General features: G+C 44.0%; 1 protein-coding gene across 2 annotated transcripts; it reads left to right on the plus strand.

Annotated features, from left to right (window-relative positions):
* Nucleotides 1-811: 811 nt before the first annotated feature.
* LOC111979708 (ephrin type-A receptor 4-like) lies at nucleotides 812-27,851 on the plus strand. Of its 2 annotated transcripts, XM_070448783.1 has the most exons (19): nucleotides 812-1,198; nucleotides 2,467-2,534; nucleotides 3,296-3,604; nucleotides 3,762-4,116; nucleotides 15,433-15,588; nucleotides 16,087-16,509; nucleotides 19,393-19,517; nucleotides 20,319-20,478; nucleotides 20,613-20,724; nucleotides 21,284-21,342; nucleotides 21,449-21,562; nucleotides 21,807-21,992; nucleotides 22,144-22,205; nucleotides 22,611-22,820; nucleotides 22,994-23,170; nucleotides 25,811-25,998; nucleotides 26,111-26,239; nucleotides 26,324-26,353; nucleotides 26,517-27,851. In XM_070448783.1, the coding sequence occupies exons 1-19, from the start codon at nucleotides 1,072-1,074 to the stop codon at nucleotides 26,644-26,646; spliced, it is 3,120 nt and encodes a 1,039-aa protein (XP_070304884.1). In that variant the 5' UTR covers nucleotides 812-1,071; the 3' UTR covers nucleotides 26,647-27,851. The 2 variants fall into 2 exon arrangements, with proteins under 2 accessions (XP_070304884.1, XP_070304883.1); XM_070448782.1 differs by lacking the exon at nucleotides 26,324-26,353 and having other exon boundaries at nucleotides 26,111-26,264; nucleotides 26,515-27,851.
* Nucleotides 27,852-27,923: the final 72 nt, after the last annotated feature.

Genomic DNA, 27,923 nt, shown 5'->3' on the forward strand with positions numbered 1-27,923 from the left:
ATTTTTACCTTGTCAGCTCAGGGATTTGATCCAGCAATCTTTTGGTTCCTGGCCCAACAATATAAGCACTAGGCTACCTGCCGTAATTAGACTACATTACTGAGTTTGGGTAATCCAAAAGTTACGTTACTGATTACAATTTTGGACAGATAACTAGTAACGGTAACTGATTACATTTAGAAAGTAATCCACCCAACACTGGCRTTAGGCTATTGAGGTCATCACCATCACCCCAGATCTCACTCCCAATGGAAGAGCGTCAGGTAGAGAGAGATATGAGCTAACAACAGGGGGCGCTATCTCCCTCTTGTTTTTCCCCCATCCTTTTCAGTGAGGCATTGTAATTCAGCAAGCAACCTACTGACTGGGAAGAATGTCAGTTCAACGTCTAGTTTTGATTTATATTTCAACTAACATGAATTCAATGTGAAATCAACCAAAAAGGTCACTATGTCATTGGATTTGGGTTAAAAGTTGGGTGAAAGAAAGACGAAATGCCCTTAAATMGATTACTTTTAGCAAATCGAAACGTGGAAACAATYTTGATTCAACCAGTTTTTTGCCCGGTGGGAAGAGGTCTTCATATTTGATGTGTTCACAGTTCCAAAACACACTATTTTATCTATCACTTTTGTTTCAATCTATAAGCAGTTTTCTATRTTAAATTAGTCCTATTCAATCCCAAACAAAAAAAAGGTTATTCTTTGTCACATACTACAAATGTTTCGTTAAAAGCTTGTCTGTTGATTTATCGAAACGATCACGTTATATTGGCTCATCATGACGAATCAATGACGCAGGCTTAGTGTGATGTTGTCACACGACTGTCAGTGACTTAATTGCCAGGAACACAGGTAAAACAGTAAAAACACGCAGACATTACAACATAATCTACACATATGACATATAACAACTCACACGTTGACAAACACTTACACCCTATGCCAGCGAGATACCGCTGACCAGYGAAGAGAAGAAACCTACAACTGCGTCAGAAGGAACGCGAGAGACCTCCTTTTGCCCACAGCGTTCCAAGTATCATTCCCACACACACACAGTTTTCCAAGAGGGATGCGCGGAGTTAAACGGAGACACTTCCACACAGCACAAATGGCTGCGAGTTTTTGCAAAACAACTTGTGCGTTAATATGGATGTTTACAATTATTTCCGCCGCCCGAGTGTATCCACCTAACGAAGGTAAGGAAATCAGTGTTTTGGAATTGTTTAGGCTTAAGGGGGGAGTGTACGGTTCTCCGAAYTATTTGGTTAGGCTACTTAACGTGTCTTAATTGAGGGTCCGTTTTCCCCTTCATATTCGGGCACTATTGGAAACTGATATTTCTTATTTCGCATGTACATACTTGGAGTTCCTACCCGCTGCCTGGAAAACACCGTTGTTCCTCGTTCATTTGACTGTTATCCAACTATTTGTTTCACTAGCTTATAATGATGAATGATAATTGCAATCACTGCAATCAAAAGATGTATGCGGTTGCCTCCCATACTATCTTTCTCAGGTTCAGTCTTTTACCGTTTAATTTGAGCTGAATTTCAATGTTATGCAGTCAGTAGCCTACTCAGCCTAAAGCAGTTCGAACAGGGGCACAAATGAAACCTCCAAATTCGGACAAATGTCACATTTCTAACAAGTAAAACGTCAAACATTTTCGGTTTAAGCAGTGACCACAAATGAAACCTCCAAATTCGGACAAATGTCACATTTCTAACAAGTAAAACGTCAAACATTTTCGGTTTAAGCAGTGACCTACGGCCTTTGCGCTACGGGTTTTATCCCAAATCAAATTGTATTTGTCACATGCGCCGAATACAACAGGTGTAGGTAGACCTTACAGTGAAAATCTTACTTACAAGCCCTTAACTAACAATGCAGTTTTAAGTAAAAAATAAGAAATTATAGTAACAAATAATTAAAGAGCAGCAGTAAAATAACTATAGCAAGGCTATATATAGGGCATACCGGTACAGAGTCAATGTTGGAGCTCCCGAGTGGCGCAGTGGTCTAAGGCACTGCATCTCATTGCTTGAGGTGTCACTACAGACACCCTGGTTTGAATCCAGGATGTATCATGACTGGGAGTCCCATTGGCCCAGCGTCGTCTGGGTTTGGCCGGTGTAGGCTGTCATTATAAAAAACAATTTGTTCTTTTAACTGACCTGCCTAGTTAAATAAAGGTTAAATAAAAAATGTACAGGGGCACCGGTTAATCCCAACACAGTGTCATGGGTGAGTTATATGTGTAACGTTTAGCCTAAAATCTATACATTCGTTCCAGTATATTTGAGATAGTCTGTCTGTCTTGTGATATTTTATCGATCTTGTCATTTTCTTTCCATATCTGCATCTGTATGAATACAGTATGTATGGGTTCTTGTTGAGCCTAAGAGTAGCTGCCAATGGAAAGTGGAAATCACCTTCCCTACCTGTTTGTAACTGTGTGTTTCAGAGACGTTACTGGACACAAGGACAGTTCCTGGCGAGCTGAAATGGGCGGCAAGTCCAACAGAAGGAGGGGTATGTGGTCCTGCCGAGACAAAATAACCTATTTCAGTGAGAACATGTGTTTGTAATGCATAATTGTACACAGGTAGACTATGGGTGAGTCTTTTTTTTCATACCCTATAATCCAAGCTAGATGGCATTCTACTGCAGTCTCCATCTCCCTCTGTCTTTATTGCATGCACACCCTCTCTCGCTCACTTTCACTCTCTCCAGCTTCTTTGTTAGTTTAAGAGTTATTGGTGAACTTGACTCCTCTCCAGTCTCCCTGCGCTCACTTTCTTTTACTGAACTGCTTGATTGACAAGGTCCTGGTCCCCACACACTGAGCCCTTTGATTGCCAGCATACCCCCACCCACCCATTGCTTACACACACACACACACACACACACACACACACCCCTCTCCACATCACAGTGGGGGCCAGTGTACAGCTTTACGACTGTGACAGCTGTGATTTCTGTCCTTCAACAAAGACTCCAAAGGAGGGAATAAAACTTGGAGCCATACTCTATGACAGCTCCTATAGAACACCTCTACACACACACACTCTCTGGCTCGGTCCGTCTAAAGCTCTCACCAGCAGGGAGTGGGAGGCCACATTACTATTCCATGGTAGTAAGATGCCATAGTTAGGCAAGGTCACCATGCAACTCCATAAAACGTCCTTGATAAACTATCCCAAGATAAACGCACGGAAGGTTTTGTCGTCACTGAAGCTGATTGATGACTAGAAGTGACTTTGGTCTAATGGTCAGAATGTGTGTGTTCCCAGTGGGAGGAGGTAAGCATCATGGATGAGAAGAACGTCCCTATCAGAACGTACCAGGTGTGTAACGTGATGGAACCCAGCCAGAGCAACTGGCTTAGAACCGACTGGATCCCTCGGTCTGGAGCGCAGCGCATCTACGTCGAGATCAAGTTCACCCTCCGGGACTGTAACAGCCTGCCTGGAGTCACCGGCACCTGTAAGGAGACTTTCAACCTCTACTACTATGAGTCTAACAATGACAGAGAGCACTACATCAGAGAGAGCAACTTTCTCAAGATCGACACCGTGGCAGCCGACGAGAGCTTCACTCAGGTTAGGACTCTTGTTTTTTTTTCATCTCTTTGTTAAATTTTAAGATCTGATGGTGTGTTGATTATGTTTTTTCAATGTGAAAATTACAAGGAAGTAACATTGTTGTGTTCTTATGGCTATTTATTATCAGTAATTCTGTTATTATTACAATGATCAGGTGGACATTGGGGACCGCATCATGAAGCTGAACACTGAGGTGCGTGACGTAAAGGTCACAACCCGGAAGGGTTTCTACCTGGCGTTCCAGGATGTTGGCGCCTGCATCGCTCTGGTTTCCGTACGTGTCTTCTACAAAACCTGCCCCCTCACTGTCCGCAACTTAGCAACCTTCCCAGATACCAACACCGGAGCTGACACTTCCTCGTTAGTGGAGGTCAGGGGGTCGTGCGTGAACCAATCAGAAGAGAGGGAGGAGCCCAAGATGTATTGTGGCGCAGACGGGGAATGGCTGGTCCCCATTGGTGGGTGTGTCTGTAACTTGGGATACGAGGAGAAGAGCGGAGTCTGTCAGGGTAAGGCATTTGATTTACTTTTAATTTAATGACCACATTTTCTTCTAAATTGTATCGAACCCCCGGGCGTATGCACTTAGTCGACTGAGCTAAAGTTAAGTCATCAGCTCTTGGACCTCTGGAAGAGAGAGTGAGGGAAATAGGCGAGACTGGAGGGAACAGACGTTCTGAAGACAGCTTTACAGCACGCCTTTACTCTCTCTGAATAGAGAGTCTCTGTTCAACACACACACACACACACACACACACACACACACACACACACACACACACACACACACACACACACCAGTTGAGCGTCAGTGCTTCAGTAGGGAATGATATACAGCTGTGGGTTTATTCTCTCAATCTTATTTATTATTGCCATCCCAGCAGGCTAATTATGTAACAAACAGCTTAAACGTTTAAAGGCCTGCGGACCGAGCAGAAGGTGTGTGTATGTGTGTGTCTGTGTCTGTGATAGTAGAGAAAGGGATAGCTATCAAACTTTTCTGTATGTGACAGACACCAGGTTCTCTCCCTCCCTCTCTCTTCCTCTCCATCCCTCTCTCTCTCCATCCAGACCTCCCCCTCTTTATCCATAGCAGAGTTAATGACATCTAAAGGCTGTTTTCTTTAACAAGATTTAACTAGACCCTTGACTCTGATCACCTTTGAACAGAAGTGAAGGACTAGCTCTTTTTAAGTATTTCCTTTTCCCCACTCTAAGTTGAAACAGCCCACTCAGGTCTGGAGCGCTCTAGTGATTTGCCATAGTACTGTCAGGCTTGACGATCGATTGGAACCTAGATTAAGTCTTTCCGTCATATCAATTAGTGGCCTGCAAACAATGGACAGGTGACCAATAGGGAGAGAGAAACGACAAAGCGAGGCAGGGAATGAGTAGAATACTTTTTAGCGCTATAGAGTGCTATGAAGAGACAGAGAGAGAAATAGTGCAGAGAGATACCGGCGGATAGAGGTGGAGGAGTAGGGGTGGAGGATTGGAGAGAGAGAGGGGGAGGGAGGAAAGGAAGGAGGAATTAGTTTGTGAATAGAGAGGGGGTTCTATAAGGAGGCCATTTACGGCATAAGGCATCAATGATAGCCCAGTCCCCCCAATTGTTACTATGTCGGGGTGTTAGAGGGGGTGCAGTGGGCTCACACGGGGGCAAGAACACAAACATAAGAGAGGTTACCCCCCCTCCCCTCGACTTTATCCCCCAATGTCCCTTACGCCCAACCCCTCCACACACGCACATACACACACACCTTTAAGAGCAGGGTCATGACCAGGCTTGATGAAGCCGTCAAAAACTTTGACAGACACACACACACACACACACAAATACACTCTGTTAAGTTGTGAAGGGCAGGGTCATGACCGAGGTTGATAAAGACGTCAAAACTCTGACAGCTGTGATTCGGGCTGGGAGGAGAGGAAGCGAGGGAGGGACAGAGAAGGAGAGGAGAGACAACAGAGGTGGTTTAAATGTGAATGGGACAGTCAGACTCCGGAATGAAAAAGGACCTCTGCGTTTTGTTAAGAGTTTTGTTAAGAGTTTTGACGGCGCCTTTTTAGAGGGACTTTGTTCAGCTGTGGTTGCTCATCTGCTGCTATTACTGTGTGTCCATGTGGGCGTTATCTGTGTGTGAGTGTTTCTATTTTCTGCAGTGTGTATATGTGTTTGTGTGAGATATACAGTGCCTTCGGAAAGTATTCAGACCCCTTGACRTTTTCCACATTTTGTTACATTACAGCCTTGTTCTAAAATGTATTTAATCGTTTTTCCCCCTCATAAATCTACACACAATACCCTATCATGACAAAGCAAAAACAGTTTTTTAGAAATTCTTGCAACAAAAATATAAAAAATATCACATTTGCATAAGTATTCAGACCCTTTACTCAGTATTTTGTTGAAGCACCTTTGGCAGTGATTACAGCCTCAAGTCTTTTGGGGTATGATGCTACAATTTTGGCACACCTGTATTTGGGGAGTTTTTCCCATTCCTCTGTCAGGTTGGATGGGGAGCGTTGTTATTTTCAGGTGTCTCCAGAGATGTTCGATTGGGTTCAAGTCCGGGCTCTGGCTGGGCCGCTCAAGGACATTCAGAAACTTGTCCCGAAGCCACTCCTGCATTGTCTTGGCTGTATGCTTATGGTCGTTGTCCTGTTGGAAGGTGAACCTTCACCCCAGTCTAAGGTCCTGAGTGCTCTGGAGCAGGTTTTCATCAAGGATCTCTCTGTACTTTGCTCCGTTCATCTTTCCCTCGATCCTGACTAGTCTCCCAGTCCCTGCCGCTGAAAAAGATTCCCACAGCATGATGCTGCCWCCACCATGCTTCACCGTAGGGATGGTGCCAGGTTTCCTCCAGACGTGATGCTTGGCATTCAGGCCAAAGAGTTCAATCTTGGTTTCATCAGACCAGAGATTATTGTTTCTCATGGTCTGAGTCTTGGAATGGATGCACCTGAGCTCAATTTCGAGTCTCATAGCAAAGGGTCTGAATACTTGTGTAAATGAGGTATMTCTGTTTTTTCTAAAAACCTGTTTTTGCTTTGTCATTATGGAGTATTGTGTGTAGATTGCTGAGAAAAACATATTTCATCCATTTTAGAATAAGGCTGTAACATAACAAAATGTGGAACAAGTCAAGGGGTCTGAATTCTTTCCGAAGACACTGAATGGGGTGAAATAAAGTGAGTAAGAGAGTGATAGAGAGAGACCTGAAATTAGATTTTATAAGATGCATGGTGGCGGTTGTCCAAGTGTGATCGACGTCAGAGAGACTTTCACTCCGGTGCACCTTCAATAACTCAACTAACAGAGGATTTGGTGTGTGTGTGTGTGTGTGTAGAGAGAGAGATGGCCAGAGAGAGAGACAGGGCCAGCGTTATGGGTGGGCCTAATGGGGCCTGGCCCGCCCTACTGTACCTCCTTGCCCATCGAAATCAAATATTTAAATATTGATCATTTATTTGACTGAGACGCACGTCGACATAAAGACGCAACAATCCCAGATAAAGCATCCGAGCGAAACKGCACCCATCTGCCTCYGTATGTGTTGCCCATGTGCATGACATGTCATACTCTTTTTGGTCAGACGGCATCAGATACATGAGCTACATATAGTAAGACAGAGGGGCACTGTTTTGCTCGCTCAGGTGACATAAGCATTTTCTCATTTGAGCAAAAGTCTGTCTTCCACCCTCTCTCCTCCGTTCTCTCTCTTGACACGGAAACCGTTGAGTGGTTGGGGAGATGTCAATTCGTTAGTAGGTGAACAGAAGCGTCCTCCCKTCCTCAATAGCCACCTTTCATCAAGGATACTCATGTGMATCCTACCGCGGAAGAGTTTTGAAATCTGACACACCCCCTTTGAATCAGCTTTTGTTTTCGCCAGATGAGAAAAACATGCACACGTATAAACCGGTGATTGTCAAGCAAATAACTCATGTAATATAGCCTACACCTTCACAATAAATTCAATATATTTTTTAGACAGGTGTAAAGAAACATGATATGAAGAAAATGTAGTCTATTTTAGAAGAGCAGAAGTTGAGCTGTCCTTATGTTACGTCCTGATCTGGCTATGCCAAATGGCTGTGGGCTACACTAGTTCATTTAGCAGACAAGATTAGCTTAGAATTCCGTYGCATTATTTTATATTATAGTATGAAGAATACACTTGAACTAAGCTGAATTAAATAGAAAGGATATTTTCTCCAAACGATTTGACGGAGTGCGCACATGCAGTTGAGCATGTGTTGAGCAGTTAACAAATAAATGTAACTTTAGTTGTTCTACAAACGTTGGGCTATATGTTTTGATGTTTAATACATTGTAAGGCTGCATGATGTGAGTCTATTGATGATTTGAAAAAAGTCGCTTGAAAGGCGTTAGCTCCWCTTTGTTTTTTGTGCAGGCTGTACACACTACATCAGTCTCTCATTCACAATTTGACAAGCACTTGATAACGGCTCGAATTTCCCGGTGGCATCCCCTTTGTTTGGCCGTAATGCACCATAAAAAAATCCATACCTTTTGCGGCCAGTGGCCATTGTGCCCTTCTCCCTGAGTGCTGCATGTTCCGAAGCACCTCTCACTCACATGGCTCTCCCTCAAGTGATCAGGTTTTTTCACAGGCTACAAGTGAAGACAGACACATCGGGGACACAACTGTGCGTGCCCTTAACCATGTCCGAGGTACATATTGAAGATATTGGAAGAACTCTCCCATTTACTTTTCGTCAGCCAATATGATGAGTAGGCCTAACAAATGGCAAAATAACTAGCCTATGTCAATTTACTATCTTTCATAGTACAAAAGTTAACCTATTCTATTCTGTGCAAGACATAAATGTCTCGTTTCAGGAAACTAGGCATACGTCACGGGTCACTACTTCACAGGAGAGCCATTTGAACCTAACTTATTTTTTAATCAAAATGCGTATTTTTGACAGTAATGCCTTCTGGAACATGTGAACTTTCATGTTCCATAATAAAAGACTTGTATGCCATCTGTAAATCCGATTAAAATATTTAAATTACGAGCCTAGTTGGTTTAGCAACAGAAAAGCGAGCAACCTTCCCGCTAGCCATGATTGGCTGAGATAATGAGTGGGCTGGACATGCCGAGAGATGAGTTCGGATTGGTCTGCCATATAGCACGCTGCTGTCTATCGGAGCTGGTCAGTATGTGTAGGTAATCCTGTCTAACGCAGCATAAAAAAAATTAAAAAAAATAAATAAAAAGTATTGTGTATTAAAACTGCGTAGGTGTTGCTCTCCACTTTCTGGAGGACCGAGTTTTGAAATCAGTGGAAATAGAGTATGATAGCTATGTAAACACTCCGGATTACATCTTCATACTAAGGGCAGCCATGGCATCCGTGATAGGGAGAAGCGCCCATCCATGATGTATATGGGTAWGATAGTCTCGCTAGCTACATTTTCAGATATTACACTTTTCTAATTTTGACAGTCATTTTCATTTCAAGTTCAAGTGTACTGTTAGCTAGCTAACGTTAGCTGGCTGGCTCGCTAGCTGATGTTACATGTATGATCTTATTATTCATATCTCAGAGCCATTTGCTTTGTTAGTTATAGCCTAATGTTAGCTAGCCAACATTGAACCTGGTTGTTTAGCTACCTGCAGATTCATGCAGGGTAGTAACGTCATGAGTTGGGATTATGGTTTATTGTTTACCTAGCTAGTTACATGGCTTAACTTCTCTAGGGTAGGGGGCAGCATTCGGAATTTTGGATGAAAAGCATGCCCAAATTAAACTSCCTGCTTCTCGGGCCCAGAAGATATGATATGCATATAACTGGTAGATTTGGATAGYAAACACTCTAAKGTTTCAAACTGTTAAAATAGTGTCTGTGAGTATAACAGAACTGATTTGGCAGGTGAAAACCTGAGAAAAATCCATTCAGGAAGTAGGATTTTTTTTGGTTTTGTAGGTTTCTATTCAATGCCATTACAGTATCCATTGACTTAGGACTCAAATTGCAGTTCCTATGCCTTCCACTAGATGTCAACAGTCTTTAGAAATAGTTTCAGGCATGGTATTCTTAAAAATGAGGGGGTAAGAGCAGTCTGAATGAGTGGACCCTGCCGTGTCACAGAGCTTTTTCATGCGCGCTTTCATGTTTACCTTTTATATTGACGACGTTATTGTCCGGTTGAAATATTATCGATTATTTAGGCTAAAAACAACCTGAGGATTGAATATAAACATCGTTTGACATGTTTCTATGAACTTTACGGATACAATTTGGATTTTGTCTGCCTGTTGTGACTGCGTTTGAGCCTGTGGATTACTGAAGAAAACGCGCWAACAAAATGGAGGTTTTTGGATATAAAGAGACTTTATCGAACAAAAGGAACATTTATTGAGTAAATGAATGTCTTCTGAGTGCAACCATATGAAGATCATCAAAGGTAAGGGATTCATTTTATCTCTATTTCTGACTTGTGTAACTCTTCTACTCGGCTGGTTACTGTTTGTAATGATTTGTCTGCTGGGCTATGTTCTCAAATAATCGTAAGGTATGCTTTCGCCATAAAGCATTTTTTTAAATCTAACACCGTGGTTGGAGTCACAAGAAGTTAATCTTTAAACCTATGTAAAATGTTTTGTTTTCTGAATTTTTATGAGTATTTCTGTATTTGAATTTGGCGCCCTGCAGTTTCACTGGCTGTTGAAGAGGTGGGACGCTACCGTCTCACGTACCCTAGAGAGGTTAACAAAATACTCCACTATGCAAGTAACCATTTCAATAGATTGTCACTGCGACAACTGTTGATAGACGTAGCTGGTAAATTCYCTCTGGCTATCTTCTCCGATTTCAGAACACTCTCATCTGACTGTGCCAGAGTGCAGAATAACTGKCGAATTTACGAACACTCAACACCTGTTGAATATGGCCGGTGTCAGTAAACATTGGCAAAAAAGTGTAAATTGTTGCCAGCAGCACAGTTGCAGTCACCAACGCTCTGGATAACATAAAAACAGCCTAACCAGCTCTGCTAGGATGAGTAAAATGGTCAGTGAGCTGTTCTCTCYTTTGTGTCTGGAAGTAGCTAGCCAATGTTAGCCAGTTAGCTTGGGTGCTTGACTGCTGTTGTTAGGACAGAATGCTCGGATCAACCCTTAAAGAGATGGGTGGGGCTAAAGKTTAAGAGGGTGTGAACAATGCTGAATGGGTGTAGACAAAGACAAGCTCTCCAGTAGGTACCAAAACATTCAAAGGCCATTTTCTCAAAAATGAGGTTACAACTTTATCAACTTTCAAAGCAGAATTACTTTCCCATTGTTCGTCAAATGCGGTGTATGATGTACCATTTTGTAGCTCTGTGTCTTTGCTTTTATCCCATGTAAAAATAAAAAAAACACAATTTCAAATTTTGCTACATAAGACAGAATCAAGGCGGTCGGTCACAYATATTCCAAATATTGCATTTTTATAGTGAAAAAGCCATATCAAAACATAAAGGCCTGTGGGCTAGGCTACATGAGGTGTGCGACTATGATTKGAAAAAGTTGCCAAAAAAAGGCATTGTTTCTTGCCTTATGCTGGACATCATTCACAAGAAAATGCCATAGCTTCAGCCACTGTTTGGATGCTGGAATTATTTTGGATGAACGTGCGAAGGTAACCTTCGTTTTGAAGTGATTCTTTTGACAATTAGTTGAAAACATGACTGGTTGTGTTCAAGCCACATATTTACATATTTACCTTAAACCCCATTTAAAAAAACACACACATGGAAGTTCCTGTGAAAAAAACATGACTTATTTTGGAAATGTGTGTGTGTGTGTGTGTGATCACAGTGCTGTGCTGTGTGTTGCTTCTGTGTCTGTAAAACAAAGGTATTGACAGTCTGAATATTCATATCCTGTCTGCTTCTCACTGTGGGGGAATACTGAATACATGATCGATCATCACCTGTCTACTGAAAGAGAAGAGAGGAGAGCGAGTGAGAGAGACGAGGGAGACCGATAGAGAGAAGAGAMAGGTGTAGGGAGTGGGAGAACAAGAGGAGAGAGTGAAAGAGAAACATTCACAGTAAAGGTGCCCTTTTATTGCTATCATCTTGGTCATTTACATATTCATTTTTTTGCGCAAATGCAAATCCAGATCAAATGCAAATCTATCTCATTACATACAGTGTGTGTGTGCCTGAGTTTCTCTATGACCCTGTCCTGTCGCCCTCCCTCTCGCTCTCTGAGTCGGAAGTGCCTCTGACCGCTTCAGTGTGTCAGCTGTCTAGGTGATGGATAGAGGGAGGGACGGAGTGATGGATGGATGGATGGATGGAGTGATAAATGAGAGGGAGGGATGGACATCAGAGGGAGTTATGGGTGCCCGGTAGACCTGGGGAAAACGAGATGAGTTTTTCAGAGTTAACCATTGTAGATTASTGATCCCAAGGCTGTCCCATTCACTCCTCTGTGATCAAGGGGCTCTTCAAAATTATAGTAGAATATAGCTACTTAATATAGCTACTTTGCAATCTAGGTTGATTACATAATCCCTCTTGTGTWTCCGGTACTTCCTCTTGTGGCTTGTGAACAAAATCAGAGTTCCRAACCAGAAGAACTATGATTATCCTCGATGGGGATGTGTCACCTCTGCAGTGACACACAGTGTGTGGTGCAGTTAAACACAACAGGACATCTGTATGAGAGCCTGGTTAGATGTTATGTATGGCTCCTCTGAGTGAGTGAGGTGTCTGACTGTCAGCCTGCCTTTCCCTTAGGGTAAACCAGGATTAGCTCCCACCTCACCACCGCACGCTCAGATATGCAAGCACAGCCCTGTGCGTTTGTATGTGGAATGCATTTGTCATTGGAAAGGTGTTGACACTCGTCGTCTTTGAGGATAATTACAGAGTTCTTTCGCTCCTCTTCCTCCATCAGTCACCCAGACCTGCTAGTTACACACTAGTCTAGGTGGACTTAGTTTCACATTCACACAGTGTTTAGTGTGTGTGCCCAGGCTGGGGGAGGGGCGGGTGGAACTGACAGTGAGAGTATTAGCATGTCAAAAGCCCCCTGCAACAATTACCCCCTTCTCTCTCTCTCTCGCTCTCTCTCTCTCGCTCTCTCTCGCTCTCTCTCAATTTAAGGGGCTGTATTGGCATGGGAAACATATGTTTACATTGCCAAAGCAAGTGAAATAAACAATTAACAGTAAACATTACAATCACAAAAGTTTCAAAAGAATAACGACATTTCAAATGTCATATGATGTCTATATACACTGTTGTAATGGTGTGCAAATAGTTAAAGTACAAAAATAAATAAACTTTTATATTTTAAATATATTTTTTACTGGTTGCCCTTTTCTTATGGCAACAGGTCACAAATCTTGCTGTTGTGATTGCACACTGTGGTATTTCACCCAATAGATATGGGAGTTTATCAAAATTGGATTGGTTTTTCGAATTCTTTGGGTCTGTGTAATCTGAGGGAAATATATGTCTCTAATATGGTCATACYTTMGGCAGGAGGTTAGGAAGTGCAGCTCAGTTTCCACCTCATTTTGTGGGCAGTGTGCACATAGCCTGTCTTCTCTTGAGAGCCAMGTCTGCTGTCMGCAGCCTTTCTCAGTAGCAAGGCTATGCTCACTGAGTCTGTACATAGTCAAAGATGTCCTTCTCGCTCTCTCGCTCTCACACAGTTTATGGAGTTTGTAGTACAAAGGAAGTAGCCTACACTCATTTACTCACTCTACCCAACTCAGAATTTTCAGTAAAATGAAGAGCAAAGGGGAAGGAGAAACTATAGGAGTGGAGATGGATCTCTCTCACACACAGAGAGAGTTTAGAGAGTAATGTGAGTTGTCTACCCCTTACCTGCTGGGTTTGAATAGCAGCTTCAGCCGCTCTCATCAGGAGATTGGAGACAAGAGCCAAGAATCTGACTGTTTACAGTGCGTGTGTGTGTGTCCTACTGTCCTTCCTCCTCTGTCAACTGCCACCCCCCTCCCTCTCTCACACACACACACACACACACTCCTACTGTGTGCGTTCTGCAGGGCGGGACTCCTGTCTCTCTGAGTCTGATGGACGACCCCGGGGCTGTCCATCAAAGAGACACGCGATACCTGACCTGCCGTTGACATGAACACACACACACACACACACACACACATACACACACTTGGTCTCTCTCCCACACATGCACAAGCACACCGGCACACATACAGCCATACTGGCACACATTTTTTGGCACACCATGAGCTATTGAATTGTAGCAGGAGGGCAGGACTCAAGGCTGTGAGCTMGCTTTGTCTCCATCCCACCCTGCCGTTCTCCCTTTTTTCCACAATGAACAGAGGGAAGGTGAGAGGGAGAGAATAAGAAAGGGAGAGAGTGTGGCCACCAACCCATAAACACTCCTTCGTCTTTTCACGTCACTGTTTCTCTCTTCTTTCTTTTTCTCGCTCATTCCCTATCTTCTATGTTTCTGTCCCTCTCTCTTCTCGTTCCCCACAGTCTCTGATAATCTCTATTTTTCATCATTCCTCTCTCTGAGGGGAAAAGGCATGTGTGTGTGTGTGTGTGTGTGTGTGTCATGATTTGTGTTTGTGCTGCAAAGGGAGAGTGAGCGTTGACCTGGAATGACAGCTCATAAAGGTGTTATTATCCCTATATAAGAGAGGGTGACTATGGACTGCTGCTCTCCTCTCTCTCTCTCTCGCTCTCCTCTCCTTCTCTCCACTCCTCTTTCCCCTCTGTCGCACACCCTCACAAAGACCGCCACCCTCAACAGTGTATGACTTTATGGCGTGACACCCACACACACACACACACACACACACACACACCAAGGTCTCTACTGATAGTATTATAATACCCGGAACTACACTCACTCATTGATAGCGGGGGCTCAGTCAAAAACAAACCTGCCTTTTGTTACTAGCACAGACTTTCTGATAACTTCTTTAATTGAGGAAAAATGCATTTACTACGACTGTGATATGTGGTTGTCTGCATTCATCCTAAGATGAGTTCACTAACTGTAAGTCACCCTGGATAAGAGCGTCTGCTAGCTAAATGACTCAAATGTAAAATGTCGACATCGAGGCCTCACAGCTGTAAAGTGTTTGACATAGAGCCATAAAAGCAGGGTTAGCGGATGTGAATGGCTCCTATCTGTGTGTGTTAGTGCGCGTGTGTGTGCATGTTCTTATGCAATCAGCGTTTAACTGGTATCGATTGAGCTATAAAAAAAAAAACAATAACAATCTTCAAAGCATTCCAGAGGGAGAGAGAGAAAAAGAGAGACGGAGAGAGATACTGAGAGAGGAAAACAGAACGGGAGAGAGAGAGTAAAACGGAGAGAGGAATACAAAGAGAAAGATAGAGAGAGCGTGAGAAAGAAAGTGTGTGTGTGAGAGAGAGGTAGAGCCTCCCAGAAGAGAGGGATGGTTAGGACAGCGTTTATTACAGAGACGGGACATTCCTTTGGGAAGACTTCCTCTACTGATGAGTGTTATAAAACACTCTGTCACACACACACACACACACACACACTGTCATCCCCCATTTTCAAACACAAACTCTGTCACTCCCACATTCCGAACCACTCCCACTGCGATGACTTGGTCACCCCCGGAAATGAAATAGGGGGAGAATAGAGATGATAATAACGTAATTACTTCTAGAAGAGTTGTGAAAAAGTGAAGGATTTCATGAATGGGTTGACAGCCATGTGGGTTGGGCATTCTGAATAAGTCAAAACTGGGTATTGCCATGTCAATGCATGTGTTGGTTGTACTAGAATGAAAATGAATGGAACCCCCCCTCTCTCTGTAGCGTGTACGGTCGGTTTCAACAGAGCTGTGTCTACAGACAGAGCATGTTCTAAGTGTCCTCCGCACAGTCACTCAGAGAAGGAGGGGGCTACTGTCTGTGACTGCAACCCGGCATACTACCGTTCTGAGAGTGACCCTGCATCTATGCCCTGCACACGTAAGAACACACACACGCGCACAACATTTCCCCCCTAGGGGGTCGATCAATCTATGCAGCTGTACTCTTTCTCCCCTCTGTTCCTCTTCTCTCTTTTGTCCTCTCTCTCTTTCCTCTCAGTCGTCCCTCTGTACTGATCTAAAGACTTCTGACTAATCCACCGTGTCCTGGACGGGAGATAAGGCGTTGCGATCGAATGAATAGTCCTCGGGCTCAGTTACATGTCACTTTCTGTCCCTCTCTCTCCTTCTCGCTCTCTCTTTCTCTCTCTTTCATTCTCTCGCTCTCTCTCCCCCAGCAACTGTGATCTGACTGAGACTTTGGTCTGTTTGTCATAAACTTAATTATGCCTATATACAGCACAGGGTTCAGCCAGTCAGCCTGAGAAAACAGACAACACTCTCACACAAAAACATAACGACAAACTGTACCACAGAGGAATATGTAACCATAACCACTATCTTTTCTAACTCAACCTCCCTGTCCTATGTATCCCAGAACCCCCATCTGCTCCGCAGCAGCTGATCTCCGAGGTCAACGAGACGTCAGTGGTTCTGGAGTGGAGCGCCCCCCTCAGGCTCGGAGGGAGAAGTGACATCAGCTACAGTGTGGACTGCCTGCTCTGCCACGGACCTGAGAGTCAAACCGGGAATCAAACTCAGATTGGGAGTCGACTTGGAGAAGCTGGTAGCCTTGCGGCTCTTAAGGGTCCTCTTGGGGCCCAGTTCTGCCTGCCCTGCAGTCAAGATGTCCTGTTCTCTCCCCAGCAGAGTGGCCTAAGGGCCACCAGGGTGTGTGTGAGCGAGCTGCAGGCACATACACGCTACACCTTCACCATCCTCGCCCGCAACGGCGTCTCCCAGGGCCACAGTGCAGGGGCAGGACAGAGTGTGTCTGTCACTCTCACCACCAACCAGGCCGGTGAGTTTGTGTGAAGGAGTATGTAAGTAACGAGGGGAGTGTGTGTGTGTGTGTGTGTGTGTGTGTTTTCAGGGGCCAAGCACAGGCTGTGCATTGCATGGAGTGTGGGGGATTGAGGGGTGTGTGAGAGTGTGTGAGAATGTCTGTGAAGCAGGTAATGGGGGAATGTGAATTGGATTAAGTTGGAAGAACTTTTTGTGCCTACTGGTGTGTGTCTGTATACAGTGCCTTCAGAAAGTATTCATACCCTTTGACTTATTCCACATCTTGTTGTTACAGCCTGAATTCAAAATGGATGAAATATATATATATTTTCTTCTTACACACAATACCCCATAAAGGCAATGGGGAAATGTGTTTTTAGGAAAAAAAATGTTTTATTGGAAATGAAATACAGAACTATCACATTTACATAAGTATTCACACCCCTTTGCTATGACACTCCAAATCGAACTCAGGTGCATCCAATTTCCTTTGATCATCCTTGAGATGTCACTACAACTTGATTGGAGTCCACCTGTGGCCAATTCAATTGTTTGGACATGATTTAGAAAGAAACACACCTGTCTATATAAGGTCCCACAGTTGTCAGAGCAGAAACTATACCATGAAGTCCAAGAAAATGTCTGTAGATCTCTGAGATAGAACTGTGATGAGGCATATATCTGGGGAAGGGTATAAAACCATTTCAGAGTGTTGACAATTTCCAAGAGCACAGTGGTCTCTATCATTGGGAAATTGAAAAAATATTGAATTACCCAGACTCTGCCTAGAGCTTGTCGGCCGACCGAACTGAGCAACCGGGCAAGAAGGACCTTGGCCAGGGTGGTGACCGAGAACCCAATGACAACTCTGACAGAACTACAGAGTTCCTTGGCTGAGATGGGAGAACCTGCCAGAAGGACAGCAGTCTCTACAGCAATTCACTAATCTGGGCTTTTTGCTAGAGTGGCCAGACGGAAGCCACTCCTGAGAAAAAGTCACATGACAGCACGCCTTGAGTTTGCAAAAAGGCACGTGAAACACTCACAGTATAAGGCAAAAGATTCTGTGGTTTGATGAGATAAAACACTTTGGCCTGAATACAAAGCGCCTGGTCTGGTCTGGATACAACCAGGCACAACTCATCACCTGTCTAACACCATCCCTACCATGAAGCATGGTGGTGGCAGCATCATGCTATGTGGATGCTTTTCAGTGGCATGGACTGGGAGAAGGGTAAGGATACAGGGGACAATGAATGGACAATGACCCCTAGTATACAGCCATAGCAAGGCTGGAATGGCTTCGGAACAAGAATGTGAAAGTCCTTGAGTGGTCCAGCCAAAGCCCAGACTTGAATCCCATGGAAAATCTGTGGAAAGACTTGAAGATTGCTATTCAGCTCCGATCCCCATCTAACATAACAAAGCTTGAGAAAATCTGCAAGGAACAAATCCAGATGTGCAAAGCTGATACAGACATACCCAAGACGAATTAAAGCTGTAATAGCCGCCAAAGGTGCTCCTACAAAGTATTGACTCGGGCGTGTGAATAATTATGTAAATGAGATATTTCTGTGTTTCATTTTCAATACATTTTCATGTAATCCATTTTGAATTTAACACAACAAAATGTGGAATAAGTTAAGGGGTGTGAATACATTCTGAACAGTACATGTGAGTTACGTGTGTGCGTGTCTGAGTGTGTTTGTGTCAAACTCTCAAGGAGAGACTTGTCTCGGTGACATGAACAGAATGATACGGTGATCATCATCTTATTGGCTTATGCCACGGTGTGTGTGTGTAGCACGTGCGGGGAGAAAGCGTGTTGGTTTGATCACCTCTACATTTAGGAGGTCTGTAAAGTTTTACGAGGTGTTTCATTTGAGCTTCTACGGGGAGTGTGAGTCAGATGGAGTGTGTGCTTATGTACGTGTTTTTCCCCCGTGTGGTTTACTGTACGTGAACTGGAACACAGCCCACTGACTCTAGTATCTTTACAATGTCTCTGGCTGCATTTACACAGGAAGCCCAATTCTGATATTTTTTCCAAGGAATTGACCTTTTGACCAATCACATCAGATCTTTTGACATCAGATCTTTTTCAGAGCTGATCTGATTGGTCAAAATATCAATGAGTGTAAGAAAAAAAAGATCAGATGCCTAGGTAAACGCGGCCTCTGAGTCCCAGATAGTGGCAGACACACCTGCTCMGACTACCTGTGGGAAGTGTGTTGTCTCCCTGTGTCGAGTAGCGTAACCTACTGGGTGATAAATGAGAAGGCTGGGAACTATTACTCAAAGGKAGAAACAGTGTTGTCATTCAATACTCATTCACTCTGAAATAACTACTTTCTGTCTTTAGTGAGTCAGCATCCTACACTGTACAGTCACATAGACCAGTGACTGAACCTTCTTCTCCTGTCATTCAGTATGTCAGAGGGACTATCACAAGAATACAGGGACATAAGAGGAAGACTATATTAGAGGGATAGAAAGGGAAGGGGTAGACATTGATGGAGGGATGGAAAGAAAGTGGGAAAGGTAATGATAAAGGGATAGAAAGACAGGCTGAAAAGAGGTGAGAAAGGTCGTGGCCTGTTCCCTAGAGAAAAGGTAAAAGTTTCKTCCAGGACTCGGCTGTGGTGAATTGGGTCATTGTGATTGCCATCAAACATTCAGGGAATTGTTGTTTCATAACTCCAAATGTGGATTTGCATGAAAACCTGTCAATCCTGTAGCTTGAATTATTTTATTTTGCAGATGTTATGCCAATGTGTCTTATACATTATTTTCTGGGAAACTATTCAAGAGATCCAATACACAAACATAAAAGCCGTGATATATCTTGGGCTGTCCTAGTTCTTCAACTTATMTACCTCTCTCTCTCTCACTCACTCAGCTCCCTCCCCAGTTACATCCATCCAGGCTGGTGATGTCACCAGGCATGGTGTGTCGTTGGCATGGCAACAGCCCGACCGTCCCAATGGGGTGATCCTGGAGTATGAGGTCAAGTACTACGAGAAGGTGAGATGCCTCGTGGAAACCGCGGTTCAGAAATCTTTTTTTTTTTTTTACACTCTTAAAAAAAAAAAGGTTCCAAAAGAGTTCTCGGCTGTATAGGAGAACTCGTTTGGGTTCCAGGTAGAACCCTCTGTGGAAAGGGTTCTACAAGGAACCCGAAATGATTATATCTGGAACCAAAAGGGGTTCTTCAAATGGTTTTTCTATGGGGACATCCAAAGAACCCTTTTAGGTTCTAGATAGCACTTTCTTTTAGTAAAGAGTCTATGGAAACCTATTACTGGTGTGTGTTCTGTGTATCTATGCATGTTTGTGAGTGTTCACATGCTATCTGCTTAAACTGGTATCAATAGACCTATAAAACAACCAATAAACAATCTTCAAAGCATTCCTTGTGTTTGACATGGAAAAAGAGAGAGGGAGAAATGAAGGGAGTTTTTTTATGTGGGACTTGGGAGAGAAAAAGGGAGCTAGATGGGCGGGAGTGATTTGTAGTTGATTTGGAATTGTGTGGCGACAGTTTGTCCTTGCTTGTCGTCTGGTTTTGTGATTATAGGCCGAGAGTCCACAGGGAGAGGTTTTTCACTCCAGAACCACACAGATAACATTGTTTTGCAACTTCAAGTTACATTTTAGGATCATGACATCATCCGTTACCCCTTTTCTTTACACTTGCCAATTAAAATGGGGTGTATTTAAGTTATGCTGTATCTTGGAAAGGTTAATGTATTTGACCGCAGATTTCTGCTCAGGCATTAACAGATCCCTCCCCTGTTTCTCTCTTCCTGTCTCTCGTCCAATCAGGATCAGAAGGAGAGCTCCTACCGCATCATGAAGACGGCGTCTCGCAGTGCTGACATCACTGGGCTGAGTCCGCTTACTGTGTACTTGTTTCAGGTGCGCGCTCGCACCGCCGCCGGATACGGAGAGTTCAGCAGCCCCTTGGAGTTCTCCACCAACTCAGGTAGAAGACATTCTAATCTATTCTATTCTATTCTATTTGGCTGTTTTTGAGCAAGAGATATATTGCATTTTTTTGGAACCTGTTTTTAATGAAAACATCCTGGTTTGTAACCTGTTGTCCCCTCCGACTGACAGATCCCTTGCCTCTGATTGGTGATGCCGCTAACTCCACCCTGCTCCTGCTGTCAATCAGTGGAGGTGTGATTCTARTGCTCATCTCCACCGCAGTCTTCATCATCAGCCGCAGGTACAAACACATATGGCCTCAGAAACACAAGCAACCGCTAAAACACACACACACACACACACACACACACACACACACACACACACACACACACACAGATCACCTGGGGCTGTGGAGGGGGATTAAAGAGGAGACAGTATGTCCTTCTAAAGGTCTGATTGTTCACCTGGTAATCCCCTTGTCCCTGACTTATCATTAGTGTCTCCACAACAACCCAGCCACTGTATCAGCTTCCCCCTGGCCTCGGAACACTCACACACAACCTCTCCCTTGAGGCCTCTTTTTTCCTGACAGTGGCTCTCAAGGTTTGACACACACACCGCTTAAAGACACAATGGGTAGTGTTACAGACAGGTTCTGTAAGATAACACACCTTTCCTCCTATATTACCCGAGGCACTATTCTCTCTCCTTCCCATCCTCCATCCCCCTTCTCCTTCTTCCCTTCCACTCGCCTTGAATAGCCAATCTCTGCTTGGATTGGTCAAAGTAGCTGTCAATCACTCACATTGTGTGTTCCGTGCCGCTCACTACTTCTTCCTCTACCTTTCTTCTTTCAGGAGGGGCAAATACAGCCAAGCCAAGCAAGACTCAGAGGAGGAGAAACACCTAAACCCAGGTAAGACCACACATGCACTCACACACTTCGTCCTATTCCACGAACAGGTCTCCATTGCGTCAAACTCATTTTCCCAACCCATCTCCTTCCCTTTCTCCATCTGTAGGTGTGAGGATATACGTGGACCCGTTCACCTATGAGGACCCTGACCAGGCGGTTCATGAGTTTGCCAAAGAGATTGACGCCTCCTACATACACATAGAGAAGGTCATTGGCATTGGTAAGGGAGCCTGACACACACGCTCACAGTACATCATCAAGGTTTGAAGGTGTGTGATGCTAATGCTGTGCGTGTTGTAGGTGAGTTTGGGGAAGTGTGTAGTTATTTATACTGTGTGTGTGTGTCTGTGTGTGTTGTAGGTGAGTTTGGGGATGTGTGTAGTTATTTATACTGTGTTTGTGTCTGTGTGTGTTGTAGGTGAGTTTGGGGAGGTGTGTAGTTATTTATTCTGTGTGTGTTGTAGGTGAGTTTGGGGAGGTGTGTAGTGGCCGTCTGCGTCTCCAGGGAAAGAGGGAGATCTACGTGGCCATAAAGAGTCTGAAGGCAGCATACTCCAACAAACAGAGGCAGGACTTCCTCTCTGAGGCCAGCATCATGGGACAGTTCGACCACCCAAACATCATCAYACTGGAGGGTGTGGTCACGCGATGTGAGTGATTGACAGCTACTTTGACCAATCCAAGCAGAGAATGACAGGTTCTGTCTGCATTTATAAAGATATAAAAATGCAGAGGACCCAAAACGGATCCTTGTGGAACACCCCCCCTGTCTTAATCGCTGCTTGTTGGTCTCCTGTGCAGGTAAACCAGTAATGATCATCACAGAGTACATGGAGAATGGATCTCTTGATGCCTTCCTCAGGGTAAGAGGTCCTCATGTTCCTTGGAGCGTCAGGTAGCCTAGTGGTTAGAGCGTTGGACCAGTAACCAAAAGGTTGRTGGATCAAATCCCCGAGCTGACAAGGTGTCGTTCTGAACAAGGCAGTTAACCCACTGTTCCCCGGTAGGCTGTCATTGTAAATAAGAATTTGTTCTTAACTGACTTGCCCTGTTAAATAAAGATTAGAAAGAAGTTCTATCTGTATGTCTTTACTGTGTGTTATATTCTAAAGCAGGGGGGGGGTTATTTTCAATTAAGACCTAGACAACCAGATGAGGGGAGTTCCTTACTAGTCAGTGACCTGAGTTCATCAATCAAGTACAAGGGAGGAGTGAAAACCTGCAGACACTCAGCCCTCCGTGTTCTAAAGTCTCTCTCTCTCCATTAGAAACACGATGGTCATTTCACCGTGATCCAGTTGGTGGGCAAGCTGCGTGGCATCGCGTCGGGCATGAAGTACCTGTCTGACATGAGCTACGTTCACCGAGACCTGGCTGCCCGCAACATCCTGGTCAACAGCAACCTGGTGTGTAAGGTGTCTGACTTCGGCCTGTCCCGAGTACTCCAAGAGGACCCTGAGAATGCCTACACCACACGGGTAAGAACACAGGGGAGAACATAGAACACTAACATGCCTATTACTCTGGGGTAATGATTTAGTATGTGAGATAAGTTCATGTTTCAATGKGTGTAAGATCACTCACCTTTGAACTATGGGTCCTTAATGCTAGACTGTGGATTCCAAAAAAAATCTCTTCCCATGTGTTACAGGAGGTGACTGGGACGTACCACTCTCCAGGGGGGAAGATCCCCATCAGATGGACCTCTCCAGAGGCCATCGCCTACAGGAAGTTCACCCCATCCTCTGACACCTGGAGCTATGGCGTGGTCATGTGGGAGGTGATGTCCTATGGAGAGAGACCATATTGGGACATGAGTAACCAGGATGTAAGTGTGTTTTCTATGTAATAACTCAAACCTGGATTTCCCCCTGAACGTGGAATATTTTCCGTGTGGACTGAAGCAAAGTTAGACGGTTACAGTGCATTTGGAAAGTGTTCAGAGCCCACTTTTTCCATATTTTGTTACGCTACCCCATAATGGCAAAGTGACAACAGGTTTTTAGAAATGTTTGCAAATGTATTCACTGTAGACAAAGTTAGTTAAACATGCTTTCTTACCCTCTTTCTCTATACCCTGTTCTCTCTCAATTCAATTTCAAGGGCTTTATTGGCACGGGAAACATATGTTAACATTGCCAAAGCAAGTGAACTAGATCAAATCAAATCAAAGTTTATTTGTCACGTGCGCCGAATAAAACAGGTGTAGACCTTACAGTGAAATGCTTACTTACGGGCTCTAACCAATAGTGCAAAAAAGGTATTAGGTGAACAATAGGTAAGTAAAAAAATTAATCAACAGTAAAAAGACAGGCTATATACAGTAGCGAGGCTATAAAAGTAGCGAGGCTACWTACAGACACCGGTTAGTCAGGCTGATTGAGGTAGTATGTACATGTAGATATGGTTAAAGTGACTATGCATATATGATGAACAGAGAGTAGCAGTAGTGCAAAAAAGGAGATGCAGATAGCCCGGTTAGCCAGTGTGCGGGAGCACTGGTTGGTCGGCCCAATTGAGGTAGTATGTACATGAATGTATATATGCATACATGCATATATGATAAACAGAGAGTAGCAGCAGCATAAAAAGAGGGGTTGGGGAGGGCACAGAAATGCAAATAGTAGCCATTTGAATACATGTTCAGGAGTCTTATGGCTTGGGGGTAAAAACTGTTGAGAAGCCTTTTTGTCCTAGACTTGGCACTCCGGTACCGCTTGCCATGCGATAGTAGAGAGAACAGTCTATGACTGGGGTGGCTGGAATCTTTGACAATTTGTCGGGCCTTCCTCTGACACCGCCTGGTGTAGAGGTCCTGGATTGCAGGCAGCTTAACCCCAGTGATGTACTGGGCCGTGCGCACTACCCTCTGTGGTGCCCTGCGGTCAGAGGCCGAGCAATTGCCGTACCAGGCAGTGATGCAACCAGTCAGGATGCTCTTGATGTTGCAGTAGAACTGTAGAACCTTTTGAGGATCTCAGGACCCATGCCAAATCTTTTTAGTTTCCTGGGGGGGGGGCCCTCTTCACGACTGTCTTGGTGTGTTTGGACCATTCTAGTTTGTTGTTGATGTGAACACCTAGGAACTTGACGCTCTCAACCCTGCAGCCTTGTGTAAGTTGACCTGTTTAAAGGRCTTTCTCACGTCGGCTATGGAGAGCGTGATCACACAGTCGTCCGGAACAGCTGATGCTCTCATGCATGCCTCGAAGCGAGCATAGAAGTGATTTAGCTCGTCTGGTAGGCTCGTGTCACTGGGCAGCTCGCGGCTGTGCTTCCCTTTGTAGTCTGTAATAGTTTGCAATCCCTGCCACATAAGACGAGCGTCGGAGCCAGTGTAGTATGATTCAGTCTTAGTCCCGGAACATGTTCCAGTCTGTGATATCAAAACAGTCCTGTTTCTGCTTCATCTGACCATTTTTTTAGTCACTGGTGCTTCCTGCTTTCATTTTTGCTTGTAAGCAGGAATCAGGAGGATAGAGTTGTGGTCGGATTTACCAAATGGAGGGCGAGGGAGAGCTTTGTACGCGTCTCTGTGTGGAGTAAAGGTGATCTAGAATTGTTTTCCCTCTGGTTGCACATTTTACATGTTGATAGAAATTTGGTTGAACTGATTTAWGTTGCCCTGCATTAAAGTCTCCGGCCACTAGGAGCGCCGCCTCTGGGTGGGTGGTTTCCTGTTTGCTTATTTCCTTATACAGCTGACTGAGTGCGGGTCTTAGTGCCAGCATCTGTCTGTGGTGGTAAATAAACAGCCACGAAAAGTATAGCTTTAAACTCTCTAGGCAAGTAGTGTGGGCTGCAATTTATCACAATACTTCAGGCGAGCAAAATCGTTCTATCTTGCCGGTGCAGCGTATTTCCCGCTAGCAGAATATCAATGTCATCATTCAACCACGATTCCGTGAAACATAGGATATTACAGTTTTTTATGTCCCGTTGTTGGGATATTCGTGATCGTACCTCGTCTAATTTATTGTCCAATGATTGCACGTTGGCGAGTAGTATTGACGGTAACGGCAGCTTTCCCACTCGCCTTCTCCGGGTCCTGACCAGGCATCCGGCTCTTTGTCCTCTGTACCTGCGTCGCTTCCTCTTGCAAATAACGGGGATGTCGGCCCTGTGGGGTGTTTGGAGAGTATCTTGTGCTTCCTCCTTGCTGTAGAAAAAATCTTTGTCTAATCCGAGGTGAGTGATCGCTGTCCTGATATCCAGAGGCTCTTTTTTGCCGTAAGATACGGTTGCAGAAACATTATGTACAAAATAAGTTACAAATAACGTGAAAAGAAACACATAATAGCACAATTGGCTGGGCGCCAGTAAAACTGCTGCCGTTTCTTTCCGGCGCCATTTTCCCTTAGTAAACAAAAGTGAAATAATCAGTAAAAATGAACAGTAAACGTTACTCACAAAAGTTCCAAAAGAAGAAAGACATTACAAACGTCTCTCTCCCTCCCTCTCTGTCCAGGTGATAAAAGCAATAGACGAGGGTTACCGTRTGCCCCCTCCAATGGACTGTCCTGTGTGTCTACACCAGCTGATGTTAGACTGCTGGCAGACAGAGAGAACACACAGACCCAGCTTCACACAGATCCTCAACATGCTGGATAAACTCATCCGCAACCCGACCACCACTCTGAGGACAGGGGGAGACAGGTACACACACGGGACACGATGTCTCTCATTGCAAGCTCTTTCAATGTGTTTTTCCAGCATAACGTTCACTCCCCATAACTATCTCATCCTCTGTCTGTATCTCTCTGTGCAGACCTGTTCCCAGTCTGTTGGAGCCTGTAGTAGGCCCAGAGTTTGTGTCAGTGTGGTCAGCAGAAGACTGTCTTCAGGCTATTGGGATGGGCATGTATAGAGACACGCTCACTACTGCTGGATACACCAGCCCTGACAGCCTGCTAACCTCACACATCAGTGAGTCTCTCTCTTAACCCCCCCCCCCCCTCTCTATATATATATCATTATGGCCTCTCTATTCTCTGCTAACCCTCACACATCAGTGAGTCTCTCTCTCTGAATCTCTAACCCCCCCCTCTATATATCACTATTTCTCTCTCTCTTTCTCTCTCTGTGTCTTCTCTTTCTCTGTTCTTTCTTCTGTGTGGGTAGTCATGGTCTTCTTAACTCTGAACATGTCTAATTGAATTATTCCATGTTTACAGGGACATGACCAGTATAGGAATTATCACACCATCACACCAGGACCAGATCCTTGCCAGTGTGCAGCAGGTATTGCTGTCRCACATGCAACAAATACAGGAACAGATGCCAGACAGTATGGTTCCCGTCTGAGCCAGTGAAWGGATACAAAACTAAAACAATTTGTTTTTAATGAATTTTATTTACCTCATCCATGCACTTTAGAATGAGATTTTCACAAGGAATTACATCAACATACAAAAAAACTACAACAGAAAATATGAATGGAAGAGAGAAAAGCAGCACTTTTATAAACCCTATAAACTTTGACCCTTGAACTATGACCTGAGGTTTGACCTGAGGCTGAAGAAGCTGCTGAAGATGGTTTCACTGCAACACTGAGGAAACAACGAGACTTTTTGTTTACTTTTTGTACATACGTGTCCGTGTAAATAACGTTTCATCTGCTCCTGATTTTTATTTTTATTTTGTACATGTTTTTGTTGTTGATTTTGTGTCATCCCGACTTGTCATGCGCYAAACGTGTCTGTAGCTCGTTCAGAGTGGTGCCTTTGTTTTCAGTTTAGAAACTGTTTTCTCTCCCGTACACATTTCAAAATGGAATAGACACCTCCAGTTTGCCTCATATGCATCTCAGGACTACACTACCCATTTCTCTTTATACCAGAAGGACTCCAGCTCCCATTCCCACTAAGAAGTAATCCATCCATTGAGCTTTGTAGACAAGGACTAATGAGTGCTACAAATATTCACCAACAAGGACTTGTAAGTTAATAGTGAAGCATAGTTCAACAAATAAAAACAGGACAAATTGAATGTCGTCTGGAAGTCGAGAAAAACGTAATGGACTTGCTGATAAAGTGTAGTTCTGAAGCATCACTGTGTGTGTGTGTGTGTGTGTGTGTGTGTGTGTGTGTGTGTGTGTGTCAGGGTTGGGGTCAATTCCATTTAAATTCCAGTCAATTCAGAAAATACAATGACATTCCAACTCCAATTCTCTTCCAATGCTTTAGAATCAGTAAAATGTTAAATTAGAATTTGGTTTACTTTCTGAATAGACTGGAATTGAAATGGAATTGACGTCAACCCTGGTGTGTGTGCTTGTCTTTGAGGACCAGTTTGGGATATTCAAAGACAGAAATATGGGCAGGGGAGCGTTTTGTGATAGAATGTATGTGTGCCAAGCTCTTAATGGCGCTTTATTTAGGATGAACACATTAACAACGGTATTAGCTAGTTTTATCGAGTCAACGATTAACATATACTCTAGGTATTACATGTCTTTGTAAATGTTACTGTTTGGAAATACAATCAGGTACATAAAGGATTTCATTCTATTTATAGTCTTCTTATTATCTAGGTTGTACATTGTAAAATAGGAATAATGAAATTGACAAATGGGTCATTTC

Source organism: Salvelinus sp. IW2-2015, linkage group LG19 (genome assembly GCF_002910315.2).
Source record: "Salvelinus sp. IW2-2015 linkage group LG19, ASM291031v2, whole genome shotgun sequence".
NCBI lineage: Eukaryota > Metazoa > Chordata > Actinopteri > Salmoniformes > Salmonidae > Salvelinus > Salvelinus sp. IW2-2015.